This window comes from Ostrinia furnacalis, unplaced genomic scaffold (genome assembly GCF_004193835.3).
Source record: "Ostrinia furnacalis isolate ACB-3 unplaced genomic scaffold, ASM419383v2 OfSCF1268, whole genome shotgun sequence".
NCBI classification, from domain to species: Eukaryota; Metazoa; Arthropoda; class Insecta; order Lepidoptera; family Crambidae; genus Ostrinia; species Ostrinia furnacalis.
Window position 1 is genome coordinate 1,087,961 of NW_021131507.1, and position 15,785 is coordinate 1,103,745.

Consider the following 15,785-nt stretch of genomic DNA (forward strand, 5'->3'; position numbering starts at 1 on the left):
ACGTTATAAAAGTTACCGTAATCGGGGCTCTGGTACAATTTCATCGTAAATACCTACACGTAAGCACCAGATACCTAATAATTATACAGGGTGTCCCAAAAAGTAGTGTCAATCCGAAGTCCAGTCACTAGGGCTATCCAAATCAGCCCCATTGTATGTCCCGCGATTTTTGATAGTTTTCGAGTTATGATTTGTTCTTTTCTGTGCTTAGGCACTTTTTTGGTCACTGTGGCGCGAATAGTCAAGTTACATGCCTGATTTCTTTATTATTATTAGATGAATACTAGGCCTAGCTGATTCAGAAGTATTTATATCCATAACATGAATGTAAACTAAAATCCTGTATGTTGTTAAACTATCAAAAGTCACGGTGATTTGGGTAGCCCTAGCGATGCTCTACCTCTGGGCTTCGGCTTGACACTACTTTTTGGGACACCGTGTATATCTGTAATTCTGTATGATTTGTGTCTAATGTTACAAAAGAAAAACGAAAGACTAACGAAATTAAGTACTCGCGTTCCTATAAATTGCTTTTAGCACGCTTTTGTTATCCACTGTTCATAGGTTTAGGTAGGTACCTACTTATTCCACTTTGTCACCCAGCTGGTGAAAAAAGTGGAACTTTTAGCGTCCTCTTTTCACCTCGGAACACCATGACAAGAGGATATAAATCAGCTGAATTGAAGTCACATCCTACCTATTATACACCCGCGTCTCGCACTTAATTTGCGATGTCACGTAATTTAATGAGTGCAAATGTTTTGACCTAAAGGAGGGAGGGAGATTATTTAATTGGAAACTTCCATGGGCGGTATAATAAGTAGGATTGTGTGTGAATCTAATTTTATCTAAGTAAATTTTCGTTGAAATACTTAATAAATTTTCATTCCTTGAGCTACAACTATTATTATTGTTTACACAATACATTGTATTCTTTCATAACCTATGTTAGGACTTCGTGTTATACTTCTACAGAACTACTGTCACTGCTGCCTTACTTAGGCTAGGTTCGTACGTATGTGGTAGTTTTTCAAAAGTAATTTAGTTATGACGCCTACAAAACCACATAAGGCAACAATATACATGACGTGAAACAGTGAATTGCACAAAGGTCTACAAAGGCTAGAGCGCATTTCCGTTAGCCGGCCGGCGCGGGCGCACGTCTTGATGTAGGTCTCATGCCATAGACCAGGGGCCGGGTGCCATCGATCCGATACGATTACGGAACGAAGTAACTCTAATAATCAGACAAAAAACACCGATGCGAAAGCCTTTCGGAATTATAACTTTATCTAGGACATAATAAAATAAAAATGTAATAAAAATTAACATTTATTTAATAAAAAATCTTACCTTAAATATTACTAAACATACTTCTTACTCTTAAAGATTACTTAAAATGTGCAGCAATACATATAATTATGAATTAAATCAGTAACCTACTTTAATGATTAAATACACTTTCTTTTATTACTATAATTAATTTATTATTTAATGATTGGAAATGAAAATGATACACAAGTATCAAATCAAGTCAAGACAGTCAAAATTAAATCAGTCTGTTACTAAGTGTGCATTCTTCTAACTTATAAATAATTTGTGTTCTCAAAAATGAATCATAAATGCAAAACAATATGATTTAAGTTACATATTGCTACAAAATATTTTACTAAGTAAACATTTATTTTATATCACTAATTAACTGGTTACAAAATTATCTACTGATTTACAATTGTACTGTAATTTGAACATTAATCAGATTTTGATGAAATAGCAAAATTTGACGATAAATCAGTTTCAGGGCAAATTAACAAAATCAGCAAGTTACATGGTTCATTAAACATTCTAAATAATAAAATGTTAAACTAACAACAGCTTTATAAGTCTCAAATGATGAAACTACACACAAATTGAAATTAAAGTACCAGGACAGGATTATACGATGGTGAATCATACTTCCTACACATGACACATATTTAGTCATGAGCACTTACATAATTACATTTATTTAAGAACTGGGAATAACCAATTTATTCTAACAATACAAGTTACTAACATTATGGAAATAAACTAACAGTCACAAAATAATTTGATAAGCACCTATTAAACATAAATTCTGGGCCAATTGTCAATATATCAATTACAATCTAAGGGAATGTTAAAAATGAACACTTTATGTAAATTCAAGAAAAAAACATATTTTTAATACTGCTACAGTCATTTACTTTTAGGACTACAAAGAAAACTGTAGAAAAGAGGTCATATACAAGTCACACTATCAAAAAAAAATTTGTTGCTGCCTTACATAAAATACAAATGTAAAAAAACTTAGATATGTTTCTGTACAAAGTAGTATCCAATCTTAACTAGGTTTGAAATAGCCCATACACTGGGCATCAGTCTTTTGGGGTTTGAATTTGTCAGTGAACACTTCTACTTGGTCATTGATCTGAACTGTTTCTCATTGTGTCACATTTTAGTTGTGGCCTCGAGGGAGCGCAGTAGAGGTGCGCGGGCCATATACTAGAAACGATCTTTAGAGGCGTGCAGGTCCGGGTTGGTGAGGTACTGGAGCTCTTGCAGCTCCTGGAACTTCTCGTGGTCTCGAATATGTGCGTAATTTGCTGACAAGCACATCAGGTAATGTACCAAGCTCAGTATCACCAGTATGCATGAAACCATCGCCAGAATAAACATGAATTCTGCCTTTTCAACATAATCTTTACAGAACAGTTTCATTCTTTGAGCTTCACAAATCCTCATATCCTCTTGTTTCACAGTAGACGGAAATAGGAAGTCAAACTGGGTGAAGTCGATGCATGTCAATAACTTTATATTGTCTGGTTTGGAACACAATTTCCAGAAGACAGTGAAGAGGAATGTCGTTATTACTAGGAAACCTAGTAAAATAATCCAAGTAAACGTCAGAATGTAAGTAATTATCATGAAGACAGCGCATGATATCCGTCCGCCGACTCTTGCTCTCCAAACTCGGTACACTCTCTGTCTTGTGGCACCTGTTGTTAGGCAACCCAAACACAATAGCATGAATCCAAGGGCTGCCATGCAAGCGCTTCCAACTATAAATATCATTTGCAGAGCCTCGATCCATATCAAACGGAAGTGGAATACTTCATCAAACATGAGTATGGAGAGAGAAGACCCTCGATACATGGTGCCACAAAAAACCCCCACGCCCAAACAACACATAATAGTCGCGATGAGGGTAGCATGAGGAACCCTCGTCATACATTTTTGGCAAGCGTCACCCATTGTTTGTTGAAATTCTAATAAGAATTTATCACAAAATCACTGTTGTACGTATTAAATTAGAATTAAATAATCGTAAAATTCCGTCGAAAACCAACCACATCTGTCACACACAAAGAGAAAGTTTTTTTATTTTTTAAATTTTTTAAATGGCTGATAAATTTGACATTAATTCACAGATAATAAACGCGAGTACTACAGGTTAAAATAATGCCACGGTTATAGATGCGTCAGGCGCGTACTGATATATCGGTATCAGTATCCGATACGAGCGTGTATCCGAACGCATTTTAACGCCACGTCAAAAATGACACTCATTTTCTGTTTGACAGACCGACAGACGTCAATAAAACAAAACGTCAAATCCCGTAGAGTTGAGAGTTGAGATTTGATTCTAAAATAATTAAAATTCATGAAATTATTATAGAAATTTGAATAGAAGAATTGTAGAAATGGAAGTTTTATATCATCAAACAAATCAATTACTACAGGAAGCTTCAGATCTATTTCATAGGTTAGAAAAAGAACCAACGAACACTGACGACATCGAAAATGCAATTCAATCAAAAATTAATGCTGTTAACGCGTAAGTTACCTTATATTCTTTCCAAATCGTTGATATAATACTAATAAAACCTATCCACAGCATTAAAGTACACTACAATCTGTACTAATGATTATATTTGTGTTAATTATAGGAACTGCGAGAAGTTGGATATATTCGTTTTCAAGACACCAATCAATCAAAGACCAATGGCCAAGATGAGAGTGGACCAACTGAAATATGACAATAAACACATACAGGTGCATGCACTAAACAAGTTCATTTTAGAAATTTTATACTTGTACATAATACTCATTATAAAACTTTTGATAAGATTATGTTTTCAATACCTACTTAAGATGTTTTAGTGATATTTTAAATAGATAAGTTGAAAGATTTTCAAGTTTCAAAAACATAGATTTTTAAAGTAAAAACTTATTTATTACTGTAGCTATCCACACCTGGGAGAACTAGAAACTTATTTCAAATATAGATTTTTTTTGTACTTACTGTATATAGTAAGTCTAGCCTTATTAATAAACCTTTTTAATTAGAAAAATATAGCAACACTCTTTCCACAGGCCTCATTAGTAAACGCACAGAATAAAAGACGGAGGAGGGAGCAAGAGTTAGCAGACCGAGAACAGCTCCTAAGCCGAAGGTTCGGTCACGACCACACCGCCATCACGGTGGACTACATGGCTCAAGAGCAGACGTCGCTTGTCAATTCACACAGAAACGTTGATGAGATGTTACATACAGGTCAGTGTTTGATTTTACGTCAATAACTACAACAGAATTGACACAAATCTTAGGTTTCCACTCCTAATCTTCCTATGAACGTAGTAAAAGGTGACTATGGGGTAAAAGGCAACTAAAGGATAAATACAAATCAGGCATCCACCATTTTGTCTGGCTAGTATGAGCAAATCCTTTCTTTGCCTCTGGTAAATTAGAAACAGTAGTCTGTGTGCATTATAGTATGCATATTCTTATACTCAAATGTGAATCTATGTACAGTCAAGAAACTAATCACAGGCTTCAATCAATGATTAAGTTTGGAGCTAATTTTGAATGAGATTTCAGAAAACAATTTTTAGACATGCACCAATTCAAAGAGGTACTTGTTCATCATTTCTCAACAGTATTGTTCTATCTAGTTCAATGAAATCATGTTACAGTAGATTATTTATTTACTTGATTTATTATTATAACAATAAATAATGATATTTTTTCATATTATGGTCTAACTCATATTAACTTACTTAGTCATTACTGTGGTTGTATTTATGTGTAAATTTATTAAAAACAGGTTTTTGCTTATTGAAACCATCTAGTTGAATTTATTACAATATGTAAATTATACCTATCTATATATATAAAAGAAAGTCGTGTTAGTTACTCCACTTATAACTCAAGAACGGCTGAACCGATTTAGCTGAAAATAGTCAGGGAGGTAGTTTAGAGCCAGGAGAAGGACATAGGATACTTTTATCCCGTTCGAAATAAAAAAAGTCTGCTTATTTATTGCCATTAAGGCGGAACAAAGTTCGCCGGGTCAGCTAGTTTTTAATAAATTGACAATATTGATTAGCAATATCACTTGTGTGGGTTCTCCGTTCTGTGCATGTACTACTAACTTACTTAATAATGTAAATCGCGAGGAATATGAGTGTATCCCAACTTATCCCAACTTCCCAACTAATATTATAAATGCGAAAGTAACTCTGTCTGTCTGTCTGTCTGTCTGTCTGTCTGTCTGTCTGTCTGTCTGTTACGCTTTCCCGCTTAAACCTCGCAACCGATTTTGATGAAATTTGGCATAGAGATAGTTGGTGTCCCGGGAAAGAACATAGGATAGTTTTTATCCCGGTTTTTGAAACAGGGACGCGCGCGATAAAGTTTTTCTGTGACAGACAAAATTCCACGCGGGCGAAGCCGCGGGCGGAAAGCTAGTGGAAAATATAATTAAGTATGATTTTGCAAAAAACATGCTATAATCTGACACACTGTCGGAGGATTGTACACAACTTTGGTTAAAAAAACCATTGATCGTCAATATAATGGTATTGCGTAGGCGTGTGACGTCATTCGCGAAGAGCCCATGGTGTTATACCGGTCGCCGGCTGACCATCTACTCTGACGATATTTTCCGAAACAAATTACCTACTTAACACGCAATCTCCGTGATTAACACGAAGTTAAAAACAATACCTCGATTACCATTAACATGTAATTGAATGACGGTGTTATGTACAAGTACCTATATCGGCTTTCGAATAGTTTCGTTACAGTGAGCGATTGGCATTCCGGTTTTATTGTTTATGTTAAAAGAACCTTGAAAATTGTGCCAAGTTCGGTGAAGTTTACAAAAAGTTTGTATACCTACTGTATTTCTGTGTTAGATAAAACCAAATAACTGTAAAATACTATAGATTAAAAACTTACCACATTCTGAAGAAATAAAGTACACGACACAGCACAAGCACAATGTTTGTTTGTTCTTATCACATCACAACTGTCCAACGAAAGTGAAGTGTAAGGCAACGACAGCACGATCACAACCTAGGACGGCTACATTCAAGATCGAGTTAAACGTTGCTTATTTCTCAATAACCTATCGTACGTGGAACGGAGGTAACTCGGCAAATAAAAAGCGAACACGCTATCCGATTCATAGCAACTCCTTGACTGGACTCACGTTTGCCGTATAAGATTATTATGATGATTAAAACATGGCAACGAGTTGTATTGCCTCCGCCGTGTTTACCAGACTAATAACTGAGAAACGAATGATAATATAATAAAGGTATCGTAAAAAATGTTTACGGCAGCTCGCCGAGTTCTTCCTACATTAGTTTTGCATTGACTTTGAGCGTGATTTGGAATAGACTGGTTATGCTAATTTTTGCCGGCCTAACAGTAAACAATGTATCGGTTTAAAGGTAATAAATATTCAAACAAATGGTAAGGGTTAAATTAAGTTAGACCTTAGGTTAGGTTGATGGAATGGTACAGTCGAGTTCATATATTGGCAATGCTCAATGTTTCAAAATATTATAGCGCAGTAGCGCAGTCAATACTAGGTCTGTGCTACCGGAACATGTTAATGAACAGTTAATATGATCACATTTTATTGATGTTTGTATTGAAAGATATGATCGTTAAAACGCTAACAACATTTTGAAATATTGGCACTGCCAATATATTTATGAACTCAACTGTACAATTGATTGTCATAATGCTAGCAAGCGATCTCTTCCAGAAAACTCGATATTGCTTATTTGACAGCAACAAAATAAACACGTGATGCTAATAAATAATTAAGATACAAATTATATTGCGCAAAGTTGTAACAATTGAACTTTTTATACACATCATTGCCATTACAATGCAGTTCCCATCGTTCTGTCTCGTTTTTTAATTATGGTACATTTTTTCCAACACACGTTTGCGATGTGCCAGGCCATAATTTGGCTCAGTTATCCCTTGTCACGCGACACAACACAATAATTGCTCACAACATCTAATTACACCATTGAGACACTCCAAGCGAAATAGTTCTTCACTTAGGGCAAAGGTCGGAAAGTGCAGAATGTATGTACAGACAGCATACCAAGCTAAACCAAGCTGTAAAATGTGCCATTATGCAACAAAAATGTTAAGTCTGATTGCTGTCGACCGTACAAGTATTCCAATGTCCCAGAGTGTATTTTTGCAATAATAAAACGCTTATTTTATACACAGAAGGTCAATTAAGAAATGCAAAGTGCAGCAAGGACACTATTTTACCTAATTAGTAAGAGGGGATTGCAACGCTCAGAGTTCAGGGCAAAGGCCTTCACTGAACGAGTCCTATGGTATTCGTAACAAATTGAAAACCTTATAAAGAAAATGATAAAATAGAAATAACATTTTTAAAACAATCTCGACGCTGATACCGTCTGAAGGTTGATAAAAATGCGCGCTATTAGAATAAATTATAGTAATGAAGCCTATCTATGCGCTATATTGCATTAGTTTAGTAGATTCTTAACGCTGTATTCGCCAAAGCTAATTAATATTCAACGTTAACTTGAACAGTCTCCGCCAGGAAACATTGCTTCCTACTTAATGAGTATTTTAATTTTCGCTATGTTAGGTAGTCTTGGTTTCCGGCTAAGCAGATTCTAGTTTATTTTTAGAATTCAATATCATGGACTTTGGTGTTATTTCTAGCGTTTACTTTATAATTTAAACGGTCAATGTTACTTTGTTATGGTTGTCAAAATGAAATAAACAATGGAAAATTAATTTGCTGTTGCAAGATCATTGTATTAAAACGTAATTTAAAACGATTTAAAGATAAGACATCTCTCACTTACACCTATCTATTGTTTCCGAGCTAAAAGGGCAATTAAGACGTCCTTGCTACATCAGGAGGTTGTTAAATACATGTTTGTGGTGCAAGTGGAATGTAGCTATAAATATATTCAAATAATAAAACGAACGTGGGTATACCTACGTTTTATTGCCTTAAATTACCTATGGACTTTGCTTCTTTAACTTATTTTTTCCTCAGGTTTTAATCAATTTATACATGTATTAAATCTTCGTTGCGCCTTTTATAGATATACGACCTTTTAAATTGGCGTAGTGGTTAAAGTAATTCGCCTTGAAATCAGTTCCAAGTCTTGGTTTAATACATTAAGAGAACGATTTGTTCTAGATTCACTTGAATCTAGGTGTCTTTAATTCGAAGTTTTAGTTAGCTACTTCCTATATCGTACCTTCGGTAAAACAAGGGCGTGATGAAGTTTATTTTGACTACGATCTCATAAAGGTACGATCTCATATAGCAGGAAGGCGTTAAACCTCATAAAACTCATTTATTTCTGTAAATAGGCTTAAAAAAAGCACTTTTACGTTAAATAACAGGCCGCTACTAACCGGCAATTATTGTGGAAATCATTGGGGGATGCCTATGTTCAGCGGTGGACCTCCTATGACTGAAATGATGATGATGATGATGATGAAATTAATTGATTTTTACAGTTTCCATTTGCATACAATAAAATAGAGACTATAATAATTTAAGCCATTTTGTTACATTAAAACGTTTCAATTGTGCCCTTGAACCAAAGGTGCGAATTGTATACGAGGATGTGATTCTCCGTGATTGTCTGTCGCTTATTACATTTTGTTTTTTTTTTTACAAAACTAACTCGATTAATTTTGTTTACCAGGTTCTAACATATTGGACACGTTGCGATACAACAGGGAAACGCTCAAAGGCGCGCACAGAAGGCTGATCGACCTGGCCAACACAGTGGGGCTGTCCAACGCTACCATCTCCCTGATAGAGCGAAGGGTGGCGCAGGACAAATACGTACTATTCGGCGGAATGTTCGTCACTTTGGCTGTAATCGTCCTGGTTATTGTATACCTTACGTAGTTAAGTGCCTTTAAGTTATTTGAGTTCATCTTCAAACAAGCGACATTTATATTGAATGACTTGTGGTACAAAATCATTTATAAATTAAGTACCTACCTATGTTTGTTTTTTGTTTTGTTCGAGTAGAGGTCATTTTTGACAAGAACAGTATTTATTGCTCAGAATTTTAAAAAAATCGAAGGATTTATTATGACCATCGTATAAACTCAAGAATTAAATTGTAATTGACCGAATTTTAAAATTTTGTTAAAAATTACACAGATTGCAATCTTTAATCTATGCTTGAATCAAGTTTTGTTTCAGAATACGGCCTTAGGAATTACAATACGTTATCGACGGTTAAGAATCAATACCATCTATCTCAAGTTTTGGCGGTTTTCACTTTTTAATGCCAATAGATTTAAAGTCCAATTTGGCACAGGTTGTTCACACTCTTATCTCAATATTCACTGTATTTCCAAAGTTATTTGCTATAGAAATACCACCTATGTTAAGAGCACGAAAAATTTTCTGCCAATATTGTCTATCTCTCCTCAAATAATTATAGAAAGGTGGTAAAAAGTTACTTTATTCAGTATTTTTTACTTTCATTGTACAGTAGACGTGTTTCATTATATTTATAGCGTATGAGAACTTGATAATTGTAAGTTGAAAATCAGAAATACATGAAATAAAGTTGACAAAATGTTCACAACTTTAACTAATAGTACTCTTATTCAAAAGGCGATAGAGCGGAACCAAGGCTCCAAAGTGTTCGCAAGAGACAACTCTGTTAAGCTAAGCCAGCTCACTAAGTTAAAGACGGTGTACGGTAGTGTGACCGAGGTTCTGGGTGAGACTGATAGGCTTTACAGGCATACTTTGGTCGCCAAACCTGTTAATATGTAAGCCACAGATCCAAGAGCTGAGCTAACTCGATTACTCGACACTATACCGAAGATATACCGGATATCAGCCTATACGAGATTAGAATGACTCTCAAACAGCTTAAGAACAACAAGGCACCAGGTGATGACGGAATAACCTCGGAACTTCTGAAAGCGATTGGAACACCGATACTGATGATCCTTCAGAGGCTTTTAATTTCGTCTTACCCGAGGGAATAGCGCCAGAGGCATAGAACAGAACCATGGTGGTGCTTTTCTTCAAAAGGGAGATAACACTTTACTGAAGAATTACAGACCCATCTCCCTACTGCGCTATGTCTACAAGCTGTTTTCAAGAGTCATCACGAATCGTCTCACGCGTAGGTTTGATGACTTTAAGCCTCCCAGGCACAAGCCAATTTTCGCAAAGACCACATCCATACGTGGCAGGTATACAGAAGACCGAGGAGTATAAGTTGCCCTTTGCTTGGCGTTCGTGGACTTCGATTCGATCGAGACTTGGGCATTACTGTAGTCTCTTCAGTGGTGCCGTATCGACTATCGGTACATCGAGGTGCTTGTACAAAATGCTTCCAAACTCCAGAATTGGAAAGGATTCTGCATAAATATAAATTAATGGCGAGTAGGTACATCACTCACCTTCGGTTTGCCGAAAATATTATGGTCATTCGCTGGAAGACCTCTACACAATGTTTAAAGACCTTAATCGAGTTTCCCAACAAGTAGGTCTTCGGATGAAAATGTTATTAACGTAAAACACAATTTTGACTAAGATTTTGATATGCCTTATGCCACAGCCATAACTGCGTCAAAAAACCAACATCTGCAAGAAATCAAACTAGTTCTACCAGCAGAATGCCATGACTTTTATGATTCTTTGCCTCATTTGTAAAATACAAATTAATGTAAGGTATTTAACAACCTCATTTCATGTTATTGATTAATAAGCTACTTGATCTTTTACTAGTTATTTTTGTCCAATAGCACCTATCTAGTAGATAAATTCACCTTCGGTTTGCCGAAAATATTATGGTCATTCGCTAGAAGACCTCTACACAATGTTTAAAGACCTTAATCGAGTTTCCCAACAAGTAGGTCTTCGGATGAAAATGTTATTAACGTAAAACACAATTTTGACTAAGATTTTGATATGCCTTATGCCACAGCCATAACTGCGTCAAAAAACCAACATCTGCAAGAAATCAAACTAGTTCTACCAGCAGAATGCCATGACTTTTATGATTCTTTGCCTCATTTGTAAAATACAAATTAATGTAAGGTATTTAACAACCTCATTTCATGTTATTGATTAATAAGCTACTTGATTTTTTACTAGTTATTTTTGTCCAATAGCACCTATCTAGTAGATAAATATATTTTTTTTAACTCTTTTGAACCAATACCATCTAACTCAGGTTATCTTGGTATATGGCAATATTACGTCAATCTAAGTTTACATAACATTTTCCAGTATTTATTTACCTTTTTTAGCGATTTTAACATTTCTAGTAACTTATAAGCTGAAGCGATGAAACGTTTTTTTTATCTCCTGTAAAGTTGACTTTTTTGAGATAGATGGTATTGATTCTTAACCGTCGTTATGTAGCATTATGCCTTTATTTAAGTAGAATACATTTTAATCTTCAACCTTTGAACACTGTTATGGCACTCTTATGATCTTTTGAACAGACGTTGACATGTTTATGTTTAATAGCGCACTAATGGTTTTTACAATTAAATAAACAATGTTGTCATTTTTAGCACCTGTATTCTAAAAGGAATCGAAAACTGGGTAGTAACACATTGAATTTATTTGTTTCGTCTGCTAGGTTAAATTGGCAACTTTTATAACCAGTTTTTCTGTGTATTTCAAATTAATGTATCTCGTATTTTCTGATACAATAACCAGTTTCGAGCCTGAACCTAAACTATCTCATCAGGTTTTGACCAAAATTTTTTATTTTTTTTGAATTTATACCAAGTGTCTTGCTTACATTCCTTTATACCTACTTTGACGTGTGTAATAAAAATAGGAAACCGGACGGTGATTCATGTGAGCTTTTCTATGTTACTACATTTTATTATTATTTATTGTTATTTAGCATTTACTTACATAATATCGCTTATTTAGCTTTTTGTACTACGTATACAAGTTGTGTGATGTCAAGATCTAAAGTAAGCCCCGTGGATATGACTATAATTGTTATTATCGATGTAAAATATTGTATAAATATTTATAGCTAGGTGAAGTCCAATAAATGTTATTATTTTTAAAATGTATTTTTAATTTCTTAGTTCCCCAATCGTTCCAATAAAAAAAATTGTTACAATGCAAAGTTGTTTTTCAAGTGACTGGTTGTCAAGGGACTAAATTCTAAATAAATATTAGTTTCTCGACGCGACGTTGTAACTCACCTGTGACCTTTGAATGATGATGATAAACATTTTACTAGCCAAAATTACTTGAGTTAGATACCTATTGTGTATTGTGATGCCTATTGTGTGCCTACCTTACAAAACAAAAACATGTATCCAAAGTCCAAACAAATACCTTATACAGGGTGTCCCAAAAAGTAGTGTCAAGCCAAAGCCCAGAGGTAGAGCATACCATACCATAGAGGGCTACCCGAATAACCGTGACTTTTGATAGTTTTCGAGTTATATTTTTTTTACAACAACAAAAGTTAGGAACACTGTTTACAAAATGAATGTGACATTGATATAACAGGTATAGGTTATAAAAAATACCGAAAACCATGATTGTGTCAAGCGCGGCGGGCGGGGTTCGAACTCGGATTTCTGACTACTGTCATCCTGTATCAGATGCGAAATAGACGAGATCAACGGGATTATGTTCCTCAAGCAAGAGTATATTTATTTGGAAAACAAAACAGATTACATTCTTTACATGGTTTAAATAATACTTAAATGTAGATATAGACTAAATGTGACCCTAAATATGTTTTCACAGATTCAGTATATTCATCAATGTATAAAAAAGCTTTTTGTTTTTGCAGGCTACCATAAAATGAACAAAAACTGTAGCGCAAACCTGTGCGAACCGTCTCGGGTTGCTAATCGCGCATAAAAATTGGCCTTTTGCACTCGTGCGGAAGTCTTTATGATCAATGTTGTGGGTAAGGCCACGCAGTAATGGCTAAGAGTAGGCGCACACCCAGTGGCGGCGTAGCATAGGTTGGCACCCGGGGGGGCACCCCCCCCCCCCCCGTCATAATATAAATTATAGCCTAAGGCACCCCACAATGGCACCCCCCCTGTCATGACATCACGACCGTCCTTGCCATGCAGATGCGTCAGTGAGTACTAATCTGCCTGACTTTGTCACCCCCTGATGCTTGGCACCCGGGGCGGACCGCCCCCACCGCCCCCCCCTTACGCCGCTACTGCGCACACCGTCGATTTTTCGTCGGCCGATAGTTTAGTCGGGCAGTTGATCAGTATGGGCATGTATGGGAGTGCGCACACTACGCCGATTCGATTTGGCCGATTCTTCATACAATTTAAAATCGGGCACAACTATCGGCCAACTAAAAATCAGCGGTGTGCCTACTCTTAGTAGTGGGCCTGAACTTGGGGTCCCGCCATAAATGAAAGGTAATTCTAATTTCCGAAGAAAATGGAAAAGTTAGCAAAGTAAAATGATAATGAAATATCATGAAATGAAAACGTTAATTTATTATAATAATCAAAAATAAAAGTACACAAAATGAGTCAAACTCTAAAAAGTTTAGAATTTAGATTAAAATTCACGTAGGTCTCTTATGAGGGTCACAGCAAGGCATCTTAGGTTCGACATGCGGACAGGCGAAGGCCACGTCCTCTTCCTTCTTCTCCGCACAAGGCCCGGTGGCCTCTGGTGGGGGGTTGACGCAGACATCCACTTCTGGGGAAGGCAATACAGGGTGTTCGGCCACTCGGACCGCGGCTGGCGATATCTCGGGAACTTCGCGACGAAGCTTCTTGACTTTCTCGTACGCATCGGGGGCAAGACGCATGAACTCTGGCACCTTTGTGGTGGAGAAAAAACGGTTAGAATTTGTAGATGAAGATTCGAATGAGATGGAAACGAGTGTGAAAAACGAATTATGAGAATGTAAAAGGGTAACCTGACATTAAGAAAATCATTACCAGTATTGTAATTATTTGAATCTTTTTTAACCCCCGACTTTTACCTACTTAATTATTTAATTAGATGGTTGTTTGCCGCGTGTATGTACTCTACCTGGCTTGAAACACTAGATGGAGTTTAATGGTGAAAAAGTATATTTTATTAAAAAAAATATAGAAGAACCAAGTGTGAAAACTCAGCCTTTATGTAAATACGCGAAACAGATAAAATCTTACCTACCTCCTTACATCGAATAACAAAGAAACATAAAAGCAAACCCTATTTCCAATATGGAACAGCAGTGGCGATACTCATTAGCATTTTATTATGTAAACACATTGATATGCCGCAGTAGAACAATGTCGTTTGGCGAAATTTCGACAACATTCTCTTTGTTAGCTGCACCGAAGCATTCCGCATAAAAAGCTTTGTGCCTTCTGGAAATGGCACGTCCCATAAAAACGTCTTCAACACTATCGCGGCTGAGTGCTGGGCCAGCATAAATTTTCATTACAATCTTTGTAATAAATTCAGCTAACAGACAGCATTTCCGTGTAAGAAATCGTAGGAGCATTCCGCTTGCATTACGGACATTTTTACGTATTTACATAACCGAATTCAGTTGTAAAGAAAAAGCCTACAGTTTTAGAATTTAGGGTAGCGATAGCGATTAAATCTAATACCAAGGTGATGATTCTTCGACTAAGAATTTGTAGGTAAGTAATCGCCATGCTTCGTATCGATCTATGTTAAAAAAGCTTTGCTTACTTTGGAGATCAATTTGATAATGTCAGACTAGGTAACATGCTTGCGTTGCTTTATGTTCTATTAATTAATGTCCTAGTGAAAAGAGGTTTGAAGAAAGACAGGAAACTAACGGTCAACGGGCAGAGAATGTAGTTAATATCTACTGTCATCAAGCCCGCTAGTACAACGAGATGTGTCCTAAAAAGTGTAAATACTGAATAAAATAAATATACCTGTTTACAATCGACGCCATAAGTCCCAAGGTATCCCGGTAGCTGCGGCTTTTCTTCCTGCACCTCTCCAGTGGCGGCGGCCAGTTGGGCACTCGGGATGAGCTCGTAAGGACATTCGTCTCGTGCTCGGCGCTCGGCACGTTCCTTTGCATCCTGAGATTATGGAGGACAGTGGTTGAGGAAAGGGAGGACAAGGGTGGAGGGTAGGTGAGTTAGAGATTTCCATCTATTTATTTATTCCTGCCATGGGCACTCGGGATTAGCTAGTAGGGATACCCGTCCATTGCCCGGCGCTTGGCGCCTTCCTTTGCAATTTGCAACCTAGGAATATGGAGGACAGTTGAGGAAAGGGAGGACAAGGGAGTATGAGAATAGGTGAATTTTTAGAGATGTTATAACTATTTTTTTATGCTTAGGCATTAGGGAAGATCTTGCAAGCACACAAGGCCCGTACCCGGCGCTCGACGCGTTCCTTTGCATCTTTGGAATAAGTAGGGTAGCGGTTATGAAAAGGGGGACATAAAGGAGTGAGAGGGTAGGC

The 15,785-nt window shown here is 36.5% G+C and overlaps 3 protein-coding genes across 3 annotated transcripts in view; 1 reads left to right on the forward strand and 2 right to left on the reverse strand.

Annotated features, from left to right (window-relative positions):
- Positions 1-6,630, reverse strand: part of LOC114352185 (multiple C2 and transmembrane domain-containing protein) — a 23,996-nt gene extending 17,366 nt beyond the window's left edge. Inside the window, exon 1 of the mRNA XM_028303687.1 lies at positions 6,263-6,630. Within this exon, the coding sequence (XP_028159488.1) occupies positions 6,263-6,267 (5 nt within the window). The 5' untranslated portion in view covers positions 6,268-6,630. The remainder of the gene's footprint in view (positions 1-6,262) is intronic.
- M6 (neuronal membrane glycoprotein M6) lies at positions 2,317-3,400 on the reverse strand. The gene has a single exon (XM_028303690.1). It carries the CDS (start codon positions 3,271-3,273, stop codon positions 2,524-2,526), a length of 750 nt encoding a protein of 249 aa, XP_028159491.1. The 5' UTR covers positions 3,274-3,400; the 3' UTR covers positions 2,317-2,523.
- Membrin (golgi SNAP receptor complex member 2) lies at positions 3,607-12,379 on the forward strand. The gene is made up of 5 exons (XM_028303692.1): positions 3,607-3,856; positions 3,969-4,074; positions 4,396-4,576; positions 9,040-9,575; positions 11,732-12,379. The coding sequence occupies exons 1-4, from the start codon at positions 3,723-3,725 to the stop codon at positions 9,246-9,248; spliced, it is 630 nt and encodes a 209-aa protein (XP_028159493.1). The 5' UTR covers positions 3,607-3,722; the 3' UTR covers positions 9,249-9,575; positions 11,732-12,379.
- Positions 12,380-15,785: the final 3,406 nt, after the last annotated feature.